A 21,830-nucleotide genomic window follows, 5' to 3' on the forward strand; every position below is an offset into this window, starting at 1 on the left:
GGCGTGGGTGTGGGTGGCCTAGGGATCTAACCACGCAAGCCTTCTGGGTTCTAAACAATCATCTTCAAATCATCGTTTGAAATGCATGTGTTGCATAAGGTATGGCTGTCTGTGCAGTGAGACTGTGTTCTTTCATGACTGCGTGATGCTTTTCTTCACCAAAACCCTAATGACTGTAAAAGTAGAGTGACAGTCTCGGGTCTGAAGACACAGAGGCCATTTTGGCATGATCTCTAGGTGCTACAGCCTCAAACAGCCTTGTCTTCCTTGTGACTTGAGTTGGCCTTGATGGTTCTCTGTTCTCTACCCAGGATACAAAAGGAATATTCTCCGAGGAGAATCACTGCTGTTGAACTGCACTCTGGGGCTGGGGGTGAATTAGTGAAGTGGGATGTAATTGTCCTAATTGAAGATTGTCCAAAGGCCTGAGGAACTAGGAGAGGCAACCCGTGACACTCCAAACAATGCAGCCCAGTGTTCCCTGATGCTAAGAGAGACACTCCAGTGGGCATGGGCAGACCTTCAAAATATGAGTTCTGAAGAAGCCAAGAAAATGGTCTCAGGTCCATACTGCTCAGCTGAACATCTCAGAGTATATGCAAGCATGCCCAAAAAAAGTGTTCCCATTACCAGAAGAATTTCTAAGTGGCTTGTAATCTGGTTATAATTTGAGTTGAGGCTGATGGTTTATGGGCCAGTTTCAAAGCAATGGCCTAAAACTAACTGTCTTTAGAGAAACCAAGTTTTAAAAAAGGAAAGAAACCAATTTTCTTCTACAACTTTCTTTGCTTATGTAAGATATGTAAGGAAAAAATGTTTCCTCTGACGATTACAATAGGCATTAGGATAACTTGTGGGGAGTTTCACAGACCAGAGATTTTATACAGGACACACCCAACCCCCCCCACTGCCACACACACACACACACACAGTCACACCCTTCTGTATTACAGAAATAAATTCAGGATGCTCAGAAAACAATATCACTACCAATATTGTTTACCTGAAACTCATCCTCCTGTTCCAGAAGGAAAAGCTGCTCTGGGCTGACCTTGCGAAGACTTACTGGTCCAGTGGCTCCTTCATCTCCACACACCCAGAGTGTGACATTGGCTTCAGTCCCTGTATTTCTCGTCAGCACTAACACCTTCCTTTCATCTTCTGAGAGAAGAGTCTTATGCTTCGGGAAGGTCTGATTTCTTCTATGGGGGAAAAAAGGCATTAGTGGCAGATCAGACGCAACATCAGGCTGACAGGACCCTTTGTCAACTGAAGTCCAAGGACATTAAAAACAGCACAGGGGAGGGCAGGCTGGGGAAGCACTGAGCTGCTACAACTCCAGGGAGTAGATTTGTGCTTATCTCCTCACAGCCAAGGTTCTGGTCAACTGAAACTGAACTACTGACGTAGACTGAATCAGAACAAGAAACATCCGACACACCCGGCCATCTTTCACTTGTCCTCAACACTTAATGCGGATGCATGCCAGAATTTGCAGCTCTGTCTCCACAGATTTGTCATAAAGCTGCCTGCCTGGCTTAGGGATTTTTAGACTGAACTACTACAATGTAAAGTAACACAAGAAGTGGAATTAAAACATGTTTTCAGATCAGATGTAAAAATGGCCAAGTGAGGTGAGAGAAAATTTTTCTGAAATATTTCTAGAAAAAAAAAAATACCCTGGGGCGCCTGGGTGGCTCAATGGGTTAAGCATCTGACTTTGGCTCAGGTCATGATCTCGCAGTTCGTGGGTTCAAGCCCCACGTCGGGCTCTGTGCTGACAGCTCGGAGCCTAGAGCCTGCTTCGGATTCCATGTCTTCCTCTCTCTCTGCCCGTCTCCCGCTCCTGCTCTATCTCTGTCTCTCAAAACTAAATAAACGTTTAAAATATTTTTTTAAATACCCTACTAGAGAAGGCCATGAAAGGATTTAAAGCTAAAGGCAGAATGTTCACACATGCAGATGTTTCTGAGGTGTGTAGCACAGGTTAGTCTGTGAGGATGGGCTTCACAGCAGCAGTGTTTCACCAGGCGCCCCTGTCAGCCAGCGGTTCCCAGATGGCCACTCCGTGTTCGTAAGAGATGCTAGGAAATGAAGTCCCCAACTACTATCGTTGTCTCTTCAGCCTGTTGCCTCGTCTAAGGAGACACTGGGGTGTGCAGCGCTGACAGCATCTCCCAGTTCAGCTTCTCTGAACTGTTGGCTGGCCTGCCCCCAACAATAGCACATTAATTCTTAACTGAAATGTCCATGTGGAAATACCACAGACTTAGGTAATGAGATCAATTTTCTTCTCATGACAAGCTGTGAAAAGTTGCTTGAAGCCACGACTTCCTTGACTCCTCCTATCTTTAATTCTGTGGTTTGAAGCTACAGGCAGCCCTAGGCAGCACCCAGGATCTCAACAACCAACAAGGACGATGACCACAAACCCAGCAAGCCACTCGGGTAGTCCTCATTACCTGTAGTTTTGTCTTCCCGTGGTTTCATTAAGGTTGGGAAGCGGATGTCTGGTCATACGGTCACCAGTAGCCTAATGCTAGGTCACAGTCTGTGTCACTCCCTCACTTCATCTCGTCACCTCACATCATCATCACAAGGAGAAGGGGGAGTACGGTGCAAGAAGATATTTTGAGAGAGATGACATTCACATAACTTTATTAACTATATTTTTATAATTATTCTGCTTTATAATTATTATTATCCTACTGTACCTAATTTATAAATTAAACTTCATCACTGTAGGTATTACGTATAGACAAAAATCGCATGTAAAGGGTTGGGTACGACCCACGGTTTCCAGCAGCGCTGGGACATACCGCCTGTAGATAAGGAGGGGCTACTGTATTTCCTTCTGTGACAAACAGATGTTAAAATAACAACTATACAAAAAAACTGTTCATGCTAAGAAAGGACTGGCCTTCATTTTCTTTTTTTTAATTTTTTTTAATGTTTTTATTTATTTCTAGGAGAGAGAGAGACAGCGTGAGCAGGGGAGGGTCAGAGAGAGAGGGAGTCACAGACTGAAACAGGCTCCAGTCTCTGAGCCGGCAGCCAGCACAGAGCCCGACGCGGGGCCTGAACCCACGAACCGCGAGATCATGACCTAAGCAAAAGCCGGACCCTTAACCGACTAAGCCACCCAGACACCCCTGGCCTTCATTTTCTAAAGCTGCCACCTCTTTACTCTCCTGGGTAATTTCTGTCATTGTAACAGCAGGCATTTCTCCTTCAATCGTAATAATAATTAGCATTTATTAAGCTCCTACAATAAGCTAGGCTCTGTGTTGGCGGCTTCATATTCGTTTCACACTCCATGAGGAAAGTCAAATTATGATACACATTTTAAGATGAGGAAAAGAGGGGTAGAGGCCCCAATCATGTAATAAGTAAATGATGGAATGTCTCCCTCCAAAGCCTCTGTACTCCAAGCTCAATGGGTGTACCTAAACACAGGTCACCAAGGCACATTTTATTCTGTACTAACATGGTCCTAAAAACTTAACGTTTATTAGCACGTCAACCTTACTCAAACCTCATGCTAGTTCCATGGGTTACTGTCCCCTATTAGACAAGTGGACAAACGGGACTCAAAGGTTAAGTATTTGGCTCAGATTTATAAAGGCAGGAGCAAAACAGAACTGGCAAATTAGGTTTGAATCCCATGCCAGGCTGGATGTAGTATCAAAGGTAGCTGACCTGGAAATGAGCACAAAAATTGGTCCAACAAAATTTTATGACACAATCTAATTTTCAAAATGTAAATATCATGTGTGAACACCTAACTGCCTTGCCTGATGTTTCTGGTCGAGCATGATCAAGAACCTCACAAACACACTGGAATATTTTCAGACCCTACACAAAAGGGCAATCAGATTTCTACTGATAAAAACTCCATAGCACATCATGAGTGCCAGAGAGTACTCTGTGCTCTAGGTTAGTAGGATAAACTGTTTAGGATGCTAACCTTTTACTCAGTATTTTATGAATATCTGAGTCATCTAAAAGGATCATTTTTTTACTTAATTCAAGAACATTTTATTTGGTTCCTATTATTTGCTGGGCACTGTGTTAGATTCATTGCTCTCTAAAAATGGCACAGATTAAGAGTTTGAAAGATAAATGAAATAAATGAGAGTCTCTCTCACCTCAAAGATACACACTACCTGGTAGGGAAGACAGACATATAAATATTTGGATTTCAAACATGCAGACACATTCACAGACAATAAAAGAACTACTACGAAGTTTAGATATAGCAGAATAAGGAGTGATTAACTGTGGAAGGCTGGGCAGCAAGAGCTTCATGGAGAAAGATACAAGGGTGAATCAGAATTCTGTAGAAAGAGAAAGGGAAGTACCTTCCAAATAGAGGGAACAGCATGCCCAGTATGTACAAAGGCTTGAACTGGCAGGCATAATGAAGAGCTGCACATGGTGAAAAGTGGTTAAATATGGTGTCACATGAGATATTATGGGAGAAAAGGAGGAAAAGTGAGATCATGAAAGGCACTGGGCAACTTGGAATGGAGCTGGCACACCCTTGTGCAGACAGGGAGCCAGTCAAGATTCCGAAGTGTGCTAGGGATATGATCTGAGAGTTAGAAAGATCAATGTGGGGGCGCCTGGGTGAGTCAGTTGGTTAAGCATCTGAATCCTGATTTTGCCCCAGGTCATGATCTCATGGTTCATGACATCAAGCCCCGCATGGGGCTCTGGGCTGAGAATGTGGAGCCTGCTTGGGATTCTCTCGCTCATTCTCTCCCTCTGCCCTCCACCTCACACACTCTCTGTCTCTCTCAATTTCTCTATAAAAATAAATAAACATTAAAAAAAAAAGAAAAGAAAAGATTAGTGGGGCACCTGGGTGGCTCAGTTGGTTAAGTGTCCAATTTCAGCTCAGGTCATGATCTCATGATCCATAGGTTTAAGCCCTACATAGGGCTCTGTGCTGACAGCTCAGAGCCTGGAGCCTGCTTTGGATTCTGTGTCTTCCTCTCTCTCTGTCCCTCCCCTGTTCATGATCTGTCTCTCTCAGTCTCTCAACAATAAATAAATGTTACCAAAAGAGTTATTAATAAAAGAAAGAAAGATTAGTGTGAAACAGGCTGAGCTCCGTGTAGCAGGGAGGACAGAGGCAGGAAGGCTAGTGAGCAAACACTGAACACTGAATAATGAACAGCAAAGCCTGGAACAGGGTCAATAGACCACCTCCACTTGGTTTTAGTTTTTTGGGTGTTCATATGCAAGTACATATACATTCATGCACATGTGTGTGTGCGCGCACATGTGTGTAGCTGGTCTGCTTCAATCTGAAAACATAGTACTGATCTCTAAAACCTCTTTTTCACTCTGTAACATTTTCACAAACATAACACATTTGCACAAACATAGCACATCATTGGCACGCATTTGTGTTACAAAAGCTGATGACTTAATATGGTATAGTCTATAATATAGAATAATGTATCAAAGTTTGTGCTATCAATTAAATATGAATTCCATCTAATGCCCTGATCTTTTGGAAATAAACCAAAGTCCATTAGTCTCAGACTCATAAATGTATCCATTTGAGAACCATAAAAGCATTTGTTATTGTTGACTAGAGGTTGAAAATATTCTAAGCTGGAAGAATATTTGATGGGGACTAGGGATTAATTGACAGACACTTTCAGGGTCTCCCTGAATATAATCTACAGTGCCTAAAATGTATTCAAATGACTAAAAATGTCGTTCATAGGGGTAATAGAACACTTTAATTAAGTACCACTCAGGTTGACTCGGCCCAAAGGGGAAAAAAAAAAACACCCTAAGCTGCCATGCTGGTCTCTTAAAGCTCTAGAGAAAAGAAAAAAATTACAGAAATAAAATAACAAATTAGCTGATTCTAATAGTTCATAGATTGGTCAAAGTTAAGGTCCACTTGAGGCACCTGGGTGTCTCAGTTGGTTGAGCGTCCAAGTTCAGCTCAGGTCATGATCTCATAGTTTGTGGGTTTGAGCCCTGGCGTCGGACTCTGTGCTGACAGCTCAGAGCCTGGAACCTGCTTCAGATTTTGTGTCTCCCTCTATCTCTGCCCCTCCCACACTTACGCTCTGTCTCTCTCAAAAATAAACATTAAGAAAAAAAATTTTAAGTTAAGGTCCACTAAAACCATGAATCACCTCAGAGTATGGACATAAAAGACAAACTGTGTAAACTTTTGTGTACTTTTTCAAGACAGTGTTTGAAAAAAGCTGATTTAAATCAATAGTAAAATGTAGGGGTACCTAGATGGCTCAGTCCTTTAATTGTCCGACTCTTGATTTTGGCTCAGGTCATGATCTCACAGTTCATGGGACTGAGCCCCACCTCAGGCTCTATGCTGACAGTGCAGAGTCTGCTTGGGATTCTCTTTCTCCCTCTCTCTCTCTGCCCTTCCCCCACGTGTGCACACACTCACTCCCTCTCTCTCTCAAAATAAATACATAAACACTGAAAAAATATTTATATATTAAAATGTAACACAGAAATTGAAAACAAATACCCATTAATATTTGATACAGAGTATCAGAAAAATGGTTATTTAACCACAAAATCATCTGGAAAAAATAAACTAAAGCAGTCTCTCCATAGGTATCTTACAAGATAAAAATATCTACTTCCACAAAATTAACATGAATTGTCTTGTTCTATTCACAGATTTATCATTTTCTTGACTTAAGGCATTTATATAAAGCATAGAAATCATAAAGTTGGTAGGGAGAGCTAACAGAAAACAATAAATATCAAATAATCAAAACTATCTCAACAAGTTAGAATGTTGGACTGATATCAAAAAAAATAAAATCTGATATCAAGGTAAAGGTCCACATTTTGGTTCAAAAGTCAGTTATATATTTTTTAGTGAAAGGATATGAATACAATATCCTAATGATCTTAATATATAACAAGAATCCAATAACCATGCCTACAACATGTATTTCAAGCTAAGACCATACTAACAGATGTATGAGGTTCACATTAAATGAATACCATTATCCTAACCATTCTGATTATATGAAAAGACAGGTTCCTATATGGAGAAACACACTTTAAAATAAATACTCATAAAGGTAATGAATTAGAAAACATATATTAGGAGGAACTATTAAAAATACATATTTCAAATAGAAGAGAATATACTAAAAAGAAACTAAAAATCCACTCTTTAGTGTGTATACACACACACACACACAAGTAGTATATACTAAGAAGAAATGAGAATATACTAAGTAAGAACATCATGATTTATTTTATAGGACAGGATGTTGGCTTTTTATGCACCAAAAGAATTTATAAGGAGTAGGTTTTCTGTTCAACATAGAGAGGTAATTTCAACTGATTAGGATTTGTTAAAAGTATGGCTTATTTCTGCATTCTTCATGTGAACTCCTATGTTATTTTTGTCAGGTCAAAAGTCCCTTCAAATCCTCATTCTTTTTAAATTTTTTAAAAAATCTTTATTTATTTTTGAGAGAGAAAGACAGAGGTTGAGCAAGGGAGGAGCCGAGAGAGAGGGAAACACAGGATCTGAAGCAGGTCCCAGGTTCTGAGCTGTCAGCATAGAGCCCGATGAGGGGCTTGAACTCATGCCCTGAATGTTTCCCACATCTCATGTATCAGTTTTTAACTGTATATTTTTGTGTGATTGTTAAATTTTTGTCAGACTCAACAAAAGTGTAAACTTCAAGAAGTCAGAGACTGAGTCTGTTTTGTCTATCATTGTATTTCCTTACATCTGACATTTGGTAAGCATAAAATTCCTATCTGATAATTCATTAAACGAAACAATGAGTTGAAAAAGTTTGTATTTATCATGAGGCCTGATTTCATCATTTTGGAAATTAGTCTTTCTAGCTTCATTCTAAAACTTACACCTTCCAATCTTTTAAATTTAACAATGATATCATATAAGGGAATAATATCCAACATATACATAGAACTGATACAACTCAATAATGGAAAAACAGTCTAATTCAAAATGGACAAAAGAATAAATAGACATTTTTCAAAAAAATATTCAAATGGTTAAGAGGTATATGAAAAGATGCTCAGTATCACTAATCATCAGGAAAATTCAAATCAAGACCAATGAGGTATCACCTCATAGGGAGTAAGAATGGCTATCATCAAGAAGATAAGAGGGATTAAGTGCTGATGAGGATACAGAGAAAAGGGAGCTCTTCGGCACTGCTGGTGTTTAAACTGGTAGCACCACAATGGCAAATAGCATGAAGATTCCTCAAAAAAATTAAAATAGAACTACCATATGATCCAGCAGCTATACTTCTGAGGATATATCCAAAGGAAATGAAAATGGGATATTGAAGACATACGTGCACTTCCACGTTTACTGCAGCATTATTCACAGTACCCAAGATACAGGGACAATCTAAGTGCCCATCAACATGTCAATGGATACGGAAGATGTGAAAGCCATAAGATGGAAATCCTTCCATTTGCAACAACATGGATGGACCTTGAGAAAATTATGCTAAGTGAGATAAGTCAGACGAAGACAAATACTTTATGAGATCATTTATAATGTGGAAGCTAAAAAAAAAGCTAAACTTATAAGAACAGAAAGTAAAATGATGGTTATCAAAGGCTTGGAGTTTAGGGGTGGGAACAGAAGAAATGTTGAAGGATACAAATTTGCAACTAGTATGTAACTAAGCCCTAAAGATCTAATACATAGTAATTATAGGTGACAATTTTGTGTTGTAAGCACTAAACTTACTAAAAGACAAGACCTCAATTATTCCCATTACAAAAAAGAAATATAATTATGTGATGTGATAGGGTGCACTATTGCATATGGCATATATTACATACATACATATTGCACAGCGCAGTATATAGGAATATTATATCAACATATGGTACACCTTAAAGTTAAAAACATTTAACAATGGTAATATTTTTGAGATGTTTTTACCAGAACAGGCAAATATTTATAAGATATATAGATGCTTTCCTCGTCAGTATTTTGTTATTCCTAAAAAAATGTATCTATTTCTAGAGATTTCAGCTAGTATGATATTTTCAGCCAAGTCAAATTTTACTTCAGGTGGCCATCCCAGACTTAGGTGCATTGCTTCCTGACACAAGACTGAGTTTTCCTTCTATGAGAAATTTTAACTAAGCACATGTTTTTCATGTAGTGTGAGATCTGTCACACTGTTCCACGGATTCAAGATACGACACGGAAATATAAAACTGGGCCTGCTCCAATGCAGCAAGAATCAAAAGGCTAATTTCTCTTCCCTCTGGTTGATGTGATAGTACCATAAGGCTGTCAGCAACAGACATCTATTTTCTGGTACTATCTGAAAGAAAAGAGAGCACACCCAATTACTAATTTTCAAAAAGCACTTTTTAAAAGGCAACATTATAATTTATCTGACCCTCAAGATGGGATTTAAAAAAAAAAAAAGGCCAGAGACAGCAGTACAGTATTTCATTTTACCCAAAGATTACTAGTTTCTGATGCACAGAATTTGTCAGATATCATTCATTATACTTCCCTGTCAGAGAGAAAGCAATACATCTAAGAACAAGAAAATGATCAAACAGAGACAGAAACTAGAAATTCAAAACTCTGAGAACTCTGAGGCCTACAGTACTTTATTCATGCCTCAGTTTCTATATCAGAGAAACAGAAGAGATGAGTTTTGTTGTGACTTAGACTTTGGTGAGCATTTGCTGTTACTCATAAAATATATTCATAAAATATTTGGTCTGTGATAGCCCAATACTATGTCATCATTTAACAATTTCTTCTTACAAAGTCATTGCTCTGGATGAACATTAAATTCAAGATAAAGGGATACACACATTTTCATATGTATCTATTCTTTGCAATATAAAACCAAAGCATAAAAAAAGCAGATAACACTTTAAGAGCAATTCACGTGCAATATTGTAACCTATGTTTTAGAAACAATTTGGTGTTCTTCCTGAGGTGGCCACAAAGAAGCAGTGCAGACAAACAAACCAAAAAAAAAAAAAAAAAAAAAAAGGGGAGGGGGGAAGCTGTTGCTTACTTGCAGCTGAAGAAGGTAAGGAACACTTGGCCTCGGATTCTGCTGGTGTTTTCTGCTGATTTTTTGACTCATGGATCTTTTCCTCCTCTTGGCTGGGTGTTGCTGACATACCCATTGGGTTTTCTCTGCCAACTGAAATTAAGATTTTTAAAAGATGCCATCCTCTCAAAATCACTTGTTTTTTTCCTCAGAAAACCCACCATATGTTCAGCTATGCAAGTTTAAGTTTTGCTATTGTCTGCATTTCAATGCCTAGTCAAATCCTTTCTCTCTGCATTACACGGTTACCAGAAAATGACTTTTTATTCTTAGCGGCAGGCTGTGCATAAATGGTATTCCTATAAAATTTATTCACTGCTTTGTAAATCCAAGCAATAATTTAACACCACAGTATGAATCAAATAACTTATTCATGATGTTTTTCTTACAGATTCTAAACAGAAACTCCTTTGATAATTTGGTACTTTGCCTTCCTCAGAAGGGGAAACTGACTAAAACATCACTCAAATAATACTTCATGTTACCTTAGTAAAATATGAAAATCAGAGAAATATGTGTGTGTGTGTGTGTGTGTGTGTGTGTGTGTGTGTGTGTGGGCACATGCTCCCACACACACATATAAATGAAGAAAACATTAGCTATTTTTCTGCCTTTTATTTAGAAGCAAGTGTTCTGGTGTTTTGTTCAGGAATAGATATCTCCAGCCTACCTGAATAATAACTCCAATTTTATAGCATATGCTCATAAGTGCTATTTGTGTTTAGGATTTCCAAGTTTGAGTTGTTTGTGTTGCATTCTTAGGCATCAGCCATAGTTAGGGACCTCATCAGCAACAAGAAATTATATCGATGTCGGATTCTACACATTAATAAATAATAGCAGCTACTTCTTAATACTACAGTTGCAGCCAACAATTTAAGATGACCCATAAAATACATGTTAGCATGAGAAGGCATAACACTCTCATAAGTATGGTTAACAGAAATCAGCAACGCTTCATCATAGGGACTTATGGTGCTGAGTATACAACACTGGTATCTGGAGAAATGCCCATGATCATATTGCCATATATATCCTTCTAATTATTTGAGACCATACGATATAATTTCAGACAATAATAATCTTTTAAACACCAAACTCTGCAAAACATAAGTTTTTCCATATGGTTTATTTACAATGTGATGCTTAGACACTGGACATTGATGCTAATAAAGGAACTTTAAAATATTAAAAAGATCAGAAATTACCAGAAATATGTCCACTAAGGGTAAATGTACACTTAAATTAAAGAAGAAAAAAATAAAAAAGATCCCTAAATATAATTTAGCATCCATTTTCTTATGGTCCATTAAGGGATCCACCATTAGGGGATTATTTCCAAATAATGTAGAAATCCAGGATTTACAAAGAGAAAATAAATTCTCTCCCAGTCACTGCCATAAGCATAAGAATAAATCAATGCATAACACAGTTTTGACCTTGATGAGGTTACAGCCCAGAGGGAGAACACATGAACAAGGACCTCTGCTATATACTGATGAGGGCTGTAACATACATCACATGCGCAGGTGCCCAGCATGGCACGGGCTGTACAACAGTGAGCCTAAGCAGACACTGAAATGGGAATAAGCACTTCTTATCTCTCTATTCTCCCACACTGGCTTTTCAAGACTCTACCTCATCCTCAGAATGAGTGTCAATATTTTTATAACACAATAGTTGTCTTAATAGTAGGAAATTCAGGAGCTAGAAAGGTCATCTAGGATGTCCCTGTCCTTCTGTACAGAACACTGCCCACCTTGCCTTTGGGCCATGTGGGTCACAGCTGGAGTTTCAAAATTCAGGTACCCAACAGCCATCCAGTGGATTCACAGCCTACTCTGAACTGCATTCTTACTGGTATGCTCTCTTGGTCTCACGTTCACAATTTAAAAAGGAATATGAAAATTTATCAAATACAACATAAAATAAACCCTGGGATGAAGGTGAAGGAAACAGTATTGTCTAGCTGGAAATCATATCAGAAGGTATGTATTATTGATAGCTGGGATTGAATGATTGATTTGTTTACTTCAGATAGCATCTCAGTATATCCAACAGTTTGATAGGATCACGATCAGCCAGACAGAAAGGCTCTAACTACAAAAAGTGAAGTAGTAAAAATTTTGGTTTCTTGAATACCAGCTATTTTAAAAAGGCAAAATAGGGGTGCTTGAATGCCGTGGTTGGTTAAATGTCCTACTTCAGCTCAGGTCATGGTTCATGAATCCGTGCCCCGTTTCCGGCTCTGTGCTGACAGCTCAGAGCCTGGGGCCTGCTTCCAACTCTGTGTCTCCCTCTCTGCCCTTCCCCAGCTCATGCTCTCTCTCAAAAATAAATAAATCTTAAAATTTGTTTTAAATAAATAAAACAAAAAAGGCAATATAAACTAAAACACAATAGCAATGTGTTGTGCTGTTATAGGATATATATTTAAGTCTATAAAATTTGTTTTATTATCTGAAACACATTTTTGCCATATTCTTCTACATAAGATCATAATGTACATATTCAGAATTTTAGAATCAGATATATGACAGGATTTCATTTGTATTTTGAGACGTGAATGATCTTAGCAGACTAGTATGAAAATGAATTTTCCAAACATACTCTAGTAAAAACTTCCGTAAGACTTCACCTGAAAGAAATTCCTCATATTATAATAATAATTTACCATCAGAACCACATCTTCAGTCCTGCTTTTTTTTCAAGTTATCTATACTCAAGCCTCATGGTTTGAATACAGAAGGTGGCTAATACCATTAAACCAGACTTTAAGTAAGAGGAGGCAAACTTTAGGCATAATTTAAGTTTCCCTTATGATACTTATACAACTGGAAAATACCCACTTCACCGTTACCTAAATGGTCTAAACTAAGTGTATTAAGTTAATGGAGGGGTGCCTGGGTGGCTCAGTCTGTTGAGCATCTGAGTCTTGATTTCAGCACAGGTCATGACCCCAGGGTTGTGGGATCAAGCCCTGCATTAGGCTCCACACTGAGCATGGAGTCTGCTTAGGATTCTCTCTCTCCCTCTGCCCCTCTCCCCCACTGGCGTACTCTCTCTCAAATATAAATAAATAAATAAATAAATAAATAAATAAATAAATAAATGTAAGTAAGTAGTTAGTTGGTTAATGGAAAGTCACAAGTTATACTGATCCAACATTCTTCAAGGAACTCCAAGAACATTGTGCTGTTATTATATGGAATTATAAGCGTGGGTTTATTATCTGGAACAATAGGAATGAATAACTTCCAAATAATCCATTGAGAACCTTCTCTATGGTCTCAGTACAATAAATAACTATGTAAGCACATGAAATCAAATCTCTTCACACTTTCTCCCACATATAGAATTCATAGTAGTGTGAATGTAAATTCATGATCAAGAGAATGCATGTTTTGAGGCACAAGCCAACTATTTCAGCTAAATGGTAGTAGGAACAGTGACTTTTTATTATAAATTCTCAAGGCACTATTAATTAAACCAAATTCAAACCAAACTGTAGACAGAGAAATCAGATTACAGAGAAGTTATGTGATTTGTCCTAAGCGATTAAAAGAGAGAATGAGAAGATAACTCCCCAAGAATCCATCAACTCTATTTAAGTTATAAAAGATAGACCATGATGAATCAGATCACTGAAACTGAAAACAGGAAATCAAGAGAGAAAATCAATGTACCAAACTCTGATTCTTTGAAATGATCAATAAAGTTAATAAGTTTCTTGTCAGACAAAGAAAAAAAAGGATGAAAGAACAAAAATTACTAACATTAGACATGAAACAGAAGATATCACGACAGATTCTATGGACACTAAAAGATTATAAAGGAATACTATCACCAATTCCACGATCTCAAATGTGGAGACCTAGATGAAATAGACTAATTCCTGGAAATCTGGTAATTTGCCAAAATTCACACAATAAGAAACAGACAAAATGGATGGCCTTAAATCTATTAAAGAGACTGAATCAATATTTAATAGTCTTCTAAAACAGAAAATACCTGGCCCAAACAAGTTCACTGGTGAATTTTACATCAGATATTTAAGGGAGAAATTATACCAATTCTCTATAATCTCCTACAGTGGATAGAAAAAGAAGGAATATTTCCTAACTCGTTTTATGGGGTCAGGATTGCCCTAATACCAAAAAACAGACAAAGACATCACAAGGAAAAAACTACAGCCCAATACTTTTGATGAACATAGATGTAAAAACCCTCAACAAAATAGTAGCAAGTTGAATCCAACAATTTATAAAAAGATTAATATAACAAGACCAAGTGGGATTTATCCCAGGTATGCAGGACTGGTTTAACATTCAAAAATCAATTAATGTAAGGATTTCTAGGTCACTGAAAATATTCGTTAGATACTATACTGATGGATATACGCCATTATACATTTGTCCAAACCAGTAGAATGTACAATACCAAGAGTGAACCAAAATGTTAACTATGAACTCTAAATAATTATGATGTGTCGATGTAGGTTCATCAATTGTAATAAACATACCATCTGGTGGAGGACGTTGACGGGGGAGGCTATGCACGTGGTGGGCAGGAAGTAGATGGAAAATCTCTATACCTTCCCCTCAATTTTTCTGTGAACTTTAAACTGTTCCTAAGGAAAAACTCTTAATATTGCTGAAAAAAAATTCATCATGAGAAGCTCTTCCTTTCTTTAACAATCACAACCACAGGGGCACCTGGGTGGCTTGGTCGGTTAAGTGCCGAATTCAGCTCAGATCATGATCTCACAGTTCATGGGTTGGACCCCCACTTGGGGGCTCTGTGCTGACAGCTGGGAGCCTGGAGCCTGCTTTGGATCCTGTGTCTCCCACTCCCTCTGCCCCTCCCGGGCTTGCGCTCTGTCCTTCAAAAATAAAATAAACACTAAAAAAATAATCATCATCATAACCACAAACACTTACGTAGCACTTACTGAGTACCAGGCACTATCATAAACATCCTACGCATATTAACTCGTGTAACTCACACACTGACCCTGAGTTAAGGTGCTCCTCACCTTCATTTTACAGAGAATGGAGATTTGGTACGACTGCTATGAGAGCTCACGGCCAGCAAGAGGCCTAAGCAGGATGTGAATAACCACAATGTGGTCTCAGAGCCCGTGAACCTCTCTATCCTGCTGCAGCTGTTTGATGGGTGAGCCCAGTCAACGACACTGCCGTCGCAGGGCAGAGCAGTGACCTCCATGTGACCCCGAGCCCTGCCAGACCAACCAGTATATAAAGACACCTCCGTCAAGCACAGGTGCTTCCAAGGAGGCCAGGACTGTGCATTCAGGGGTACATACATGGGGTCAACAGGTACCTTCCCCACAGGAAGGTCTCTTCCCCTATGCAAGTACCTTTACTGCTAGGAGTACCTGACAAATTTAACTCTACCTTCTATGAAGAAAAGTTAATATTAAAAAAAAATAAAAAAAGGTATGGAGCTGGCTGCTCTATATCTGTACTGAAATACAATCAAGACTCAATAGTTTTAAGGGAATATTTGTTGTTGTGCTTGGTATACAGCAGGCTCAATCTATCATATATATATAATATATATGATATATGGGATATATGAATCCCAGATTCTGTGACATATATATATTCTAGTTAGAATATATAACTTTTAAGTAAACACTCTGCTGCTCTTCACAAAACTGTCTTAAGATAGGAGCACCTGGGTGCCTCAGTAGGTGAAGCGTCCGACTTCAGCTCAGGTATATACATGTATATAAAATGAGCCACACATAATGTGCTGAGCTAAAACATCCCATCAATGCAAAGTAGTATTATAATCACTTTTATAGGTTGAAAATGATCAGCAAGAAGATACGAGGCTAAGAATTTAAGGTTCCTTTTAATTTGAAAGTCTAGATTCCTTTGGAATAAGTCCATCAGGGGTAGCAATCTTGACAGAGCTGAAGTCTATAACTTTACAGTATGTTTGAAAATCCTCCATTCATTGTTTTTAAGTGAAAGAGGTACTTGTAATAAATGTCTAGCATTCACTTCGAACTTCCATTATATAATTAACAGACAAAATTCCATGATTTTCCCCATGGGTTAACCCAGATAGGAACAGCTTATTGGTCACAGGAATTTGCATCTAATAAGGATGACCTGTGAGATCTCAGACGGATAAGTGAAAGCCCAAAGTTAGGGCAAGAGGAACCTCTCTGTATACCCAGGGCAAATAGGAGCCCATATGCAATCCTCCACAGGGTTAACCAGAAGCCAAAACACGCTCTGCATTTCTGAGACTGCTAGAGTCACAGGGCACATTCAGATTTAAAAGAAGTCTATTTGTTACCGAAATTGAATGAACAATTCCACTTCAGGGAATTTATGCTAAGAAAAAATTTTAGATCAGTGAAAAAATTTGTATGTACATGAATGATCATCCCAACAATGTTTATAAGAATAAAAAATTAAACAATAAAATATCCAACATCAAAGGACTGGTTAAATAATTTGTACTAAATGCATTAATAAAAATCACTTGAAAATATGGTATAAATCTATGAGTACTGATAAAAATCATATTTTTAAGTAAGAAAGCAGAAAAAATTGTTATATATGAATGACAGAAACCCTATTTCTTGCTAAAAATATACTTTCAGTATACTTAGAGAAGAAAGTAGATAAATATATACAACACACTCTCATAAAAAAAAACATGAAAAAATATATGTCAAAACGTAAATAGTTTTTATCTCTGCATAGATTTCTACATATTTTCAAAATTTTCCACAATTACACACACTATTTGTATAATAAAAATAATAAAGGGGAAAAAGAAATGATATAAACAGATTACAGATATCTATCAACCAGGTTAATCAGTGTAGCGTCAAAAGAATTAGTTGGGCTATAAACTCTTCAAGTTCATTTACAATCACTGGGGATATTCAATTCTTTTTTCAAACACAGTATCAAATATAAAAGTGAAGTTTCAACAGACCACAAGAAATAATATATCTGTTTTCCAAAGTGAGATTAAATGATATAACCCATGTTTCTCAGTGTGTGGCATAAAAAAACTGACGACAAATGTTTAGGTACTATTCCTGAAACAAGAACTTTCACATGCATTTTCTGGCTTGACCTCACCAGCTTTACTGGGGAGATAGGGAAGGTATTACTCTTTTCCCAGTTAAACAGACACAGCTGTCCTAATGTGAGTCGGCTTCACTGAGAGCATCCAGCTGGTAAATAGAGGGGAAAAAACCATCCATGCACCAGTAACAGAACTACATTGTAATCCTACAAAAAAGAAGGACTTCTTTTCTGTTGCTACCAATACCTCAGGTTGAGAAACATAACCTTTTATTATTTCTCTTATGTACTGCCACAATTTTTTTTCTCATACTCATCTTTTTCCTAATTATTTATATCTCTGCTCTTTCGTCTTTTCTTCACTGTCCCTTCCTTTAGACTCCCCCTTCCTCCTGCGCTCTTCCAGCGTGGTTGGCAGCCCCTGCTAGCTATTTCTCACTACTTTTTCTTCTACTCTACCCTGTATCTTCCTGCTTTTCTCTCAAGTCATCTGTTTCCCTGCAGAGAGCCAGAGACAGATGGCACACCCATTTTGTTGAGTAGGAGTGCCACTCTGTGCCAGTCCGTGGAAAAACAGAGGGTGGAGGGAGTGGTGGTACGGATGGCAGTAAGTTAAGGTGTGCTAGTCCAACAGTTTGCAGAATTTTAAATATGGCAATTAAAGGCTGAGGAGGAACTGAGGCACATAGCACAAAGAACAGGGCCAGATACATTATCGTGTTAAGTCAAGCTCTTATTTAAACTACCTTCAATAGGATATTGCATATATATACATACATATAACCATATCATATATATATGATAATGTATTTTATATGGAGAGACACATGTAGACTTTGATAAGCAAAGAGAAGTTAAATAAGAGTCAGACTGACTAAGAAAATTATCTAGATTAAGCCAAAATCCATGGGACTACATCAGGCAAACATTAGATAGAGAACTAAATTTGCAGATCATTTAAGAACACAATGGAGCTACCTCATTGGCCTTTGTGTTCCAGCAAATATATTCTAAGCTTAAATTTTTTAAATAAAGTTCTCAGATCCTCGCCTCAATTGGCTAGAGAATGTGAACTTAGGAGAGAAGCCAGTTTCAAAACATTCACATTTCTGTCCTATCCTTATACTTTCTTTCCAAATCCTATTTTTAATTCAAATCCCATTTGTAATGATCTCTTTTCTATCTCATTTTATACAGTTAGCATTAAAAATTAATAGCAATGAAGCTGAGAATATTTCTAACAGCCCGATCCCCTCACAGTCTATATGGAGATATCATTAAATAACAAAATATACACACACACATACACACACATATATGCAAATGTACAGACACATTTTAAAACTACGAAGGAGCTTAATATAGCAAAAATTTGGGATAAATAATCTTCATAATTTTTTTCACTGCATCTGGAATAACAACAATTTTTTAAAAGGCTAATAGCAGAGATCTGCTTAGTAAAAATGCAATGAAATTATCATACACAAAACTATCACAAAGCAAGCCAGAATAGAAGCATTTCAAAGTAAACATACATTTGATGACTTGTGGATAGAAGAAAACGTTCCCATTCTTAGTAAAAACAGCTGGTTTTGCCTGTCCATCTGACTGAAGTCCAACAAATAATCCCGGGCTTTTCGTAGACTCCAGGCTTATAGATGCATTTTCTAAGTTCTTCTTAATTTTAAAATGACAGTCAGTATCTCCTATACCCTGTGATCAATATAACATGATTTCATAAGTATAAGCAAATACCAAAGTGCAGAATTTAAAATGAGTCATTTGACAAGAATATACCAACCTCAGGACAAAAAAGCACCTTTTTCAATATACTGCACTATGCACTTCACCCTGTTCCACAGGTCCAGAAGCGGAGACCGGGTGTTTGGCTGAGGAAAGGGTGTATGCCCTTGACAAATGGCTCTAAGTAACAAAGGAGCCTCAGTGAAGGAGAGTGCATTGTATGCTGTGTTTCATTTCAGAGTAACTAACCTACTGGTAAACAGAGAATACTATAATGTGAAGTTTTGCTTCTGAAAAATACTCTAAGATAATGAAAAAAAAGGGATATTCTCACCATGAGTGCATTTATATTTAAACATAAACCAATTTTCTGTGCTATTCCACATTTTCCGAATTGAGTTTTTACCAGTAAACAGAGTTCGCATAAGTTACTCAAACACAGTATAGGAAAACATTCAAGAATTAGGTGCTTAGGCATAGTCTACATACCCTTCAGATCATCGAAAACATCTCTCTCCTTTTTAAAGGTACATATCATCTAATATCAGAAAATATTTCACCTTTGTCACAATTTAGTGCTTTAAAAAGTTTTCGGGGTGCCTGGGTGGCTTAGTCGGTTGAGCATCCGACTTTCGCTTGGGTCATGATCTCGCGGTTCGTGGGTTCGAGCCCCGCGTCGGGCTCTGTGCTGACCGCCAGCTCAGAGCCTGGAGCCTATTTCAGAGTCTGTGTCTCCCTCTCTCTTTGACCCTCCCCTGCTCACGCTGTCTCTCTCTCTCTCTCTCCTAGAAATAAATTTAAAAAAAAAAGTTTTCTTACAGGATTTAGGAGTTCTAGAAAATAAGTTTTATGAAAATGAATTAAAACTTTTAATGCAACTATTATTTTATTTGTAAAAGATATACGTGTTCTGACATCTACCCTCAAATGTGAACTTCTTTTGGGTGAGAACCAAGTTGTCACAAAAATATATAATTTTTGTGGTCTATTTCTCTCTCATAATATAAATATGGCTTAAGCAACTTCTGTCTTCTGTTCTTGTTATGGGTACAACAGAACTCTAGCTTTGATTTGTTCATAGCCAAGTAGAGCACATAACCACACATACAAATAATAATAATAATAATAAATGTTTAAGGGCCAATAGGATAGAGAAGGACTTCTTGGGTTTAGGGAGAAAAAAAGGAACTAAACTGAGGAGAATTAGGAAGGGCTTCCCAGAAAAAGTGAAGCTGGGTTAAGTGTCAAATAAGAGCTAAGCTAAGTGGAGAAAAGTGAGGCATGGTAGGTAGTGAATTTCAGGCACAGGGCAATGTGATCAGAGCTAAGAGGCAATAAAGCAGTATGGTGTGTGAACAAACTTTGTATGTTCTGACCAGCAGAGGGAGGAGGCTGAATTCAGAAAGGTAGTATGAGTTTGTATGCAACATAGAAAGTCTAGTCTTATCTCAGACTATGGCAGCCACTGAGGAGTAATGTGGACAGATCTCAATTTATCTTCAGGAAATTTCTTTAATGCCCCTTTAATGACCCTCTAATACTCAATATCTATCCAATAAGTTACACAATCCTCTGCAGTTTTCTGGCAATGATTAACAGAATCTTAATTCTCTTCTGTTCTTCAAGTGTGCACCCCTGGAGCTCCCTTTTATTATTTTTTAGAACAGACTTTTAAAAAAATATTTATTTTTGAGAGAGAGTGAGCGGGGTGGGGGCAGAGAGAAAGAAGATCAGAGGCTGTGCAGTGGGCTCCGAGCTGACAGCAGCAAGCCCAATGCAGGGCTGGAATTCATGAACCACAGGATCACGACGTGAGTCAAGGCCTGATATTTAACCAACCAAGCCACCCAGACGCCCCTTTAGAATAGACTTTATATTTTAAAAACAGTTTTAGATTTACAGGAAAATTTAGAAGACAGTACAGAGCTCCCCATATATCTAAATCTACTTTTTCTTATTAACATATTTCATTACTAGAACACATTTGTTATAATTAATGAAGCAATGCTGATACATTATTAAGTAACACTTCACTGATGTTTCCTTAATTTTTAACGAATATTCTTTTTCTGTCCAGAATCCCATCCAGGATACATTTATATTTGGTCACCGTGTCTCTAGACTCCTTTTGGCTCTGAGAATTTCTTGTATTTTCCTTGTTTTTGATGACCTTGACAGTTTTGAGGAGTACTGGTCAGGTATTTTGTAGAATGCCTCACTACTGGAATATGTCTGATGTCTTCCTCATGATTAGACTAGAGTTTGAGATACTGGGAGGAAGACCACAGGAAAAGGTGCCATTTTCATCACATCATATCAGGGGTGCATGCTTCCAATATGACTTGACTCTGGTGAGGTTGACCTTGATCACATGGCTAGGTTTCTCAGGTATTCCACTGCAAAAAGTCAATATTTTTACACGCCCCCACCTCCACCCCCCACTCTTCCCATACTCTGTTCTTTGGGAGGAAGTCCTATATGCAGCCCATACTTAAGGACAGGAATTTTGCTTCACCTCCTTGCAGCAGAGTATTTTATATAGCTTATCTGGAATTCAACATAAGAGATTCGTCTCTTTCCCCCATTTATTTATTAAATCATCTATGTATATTACTATGGGCTCATGAATATTTATTTCATACTTTGGGATATAATCCTACACTACTTTGCTGCTCAAACTCTTCCAGCCTTGGCCATTGAGATCTTTCAGTTCTTCATAAGTGAAGGGTCTCTTAAAGTAAATGTGAGTGTGTGTGTGCATGCACACACATGTGTGCGTTGGCTGTTTTGAACACTTTGTTACTTTCTGGTCCTACAAAAAGTTCCAGGTTCATTTTGTTTATTTCCTGCCCTAGTCCCTGCCCTAGTCCTAGAATCAGCCATTTTTCTAAAGAGTCTTGGA

General features: G+C 37.9%; 1 protein-coding gene across 1 annotated transcript in view; it reads right to left on the reverse strand.

The window, feature by feature from the left end:
* The window catches only part of LOC144226736 (lipoxygenase homology domain-containing protein 1-like), a gene marked incomplete at its 5' end in the record, with an annotated part of 224,823 nt that overhangs the window by 126,575 nt on the left and 76,418 nt on the right, over positions 1 to 21,830 (reverse strand). Inside the window, 4 exon segments of the mRNA XM_077758257.1 lie at positions 1,004 to 1,180; positions 4,786 to 4,808; positions 10,068 to 10,199; positions 18,721 to 18,898. Coding sequence (XP_077614383.1) covers positions 1,004 to 1,180; positions 4,786 to 4,808; positions 10,068 to 10,199; positions 18,721 to 18,898 — 510 coding nt within the window.

This window comes from Crocuta crocuta, unplaced genomic scaffold (genome assembly GCF_008692635.1).
Source record: "Crocuta crocuta isolate KB4526 unplaced genomic scaffold, BGI_CrCroc_1.0 scaffold338, whole genome shotgun sequence".
Taxonomy (NCBI): Eukaryota; Metazoa; Chordata; class Mammalia; order Carnivora; family Hyaenidae; genus Crocuta; species Crocuta crocuta.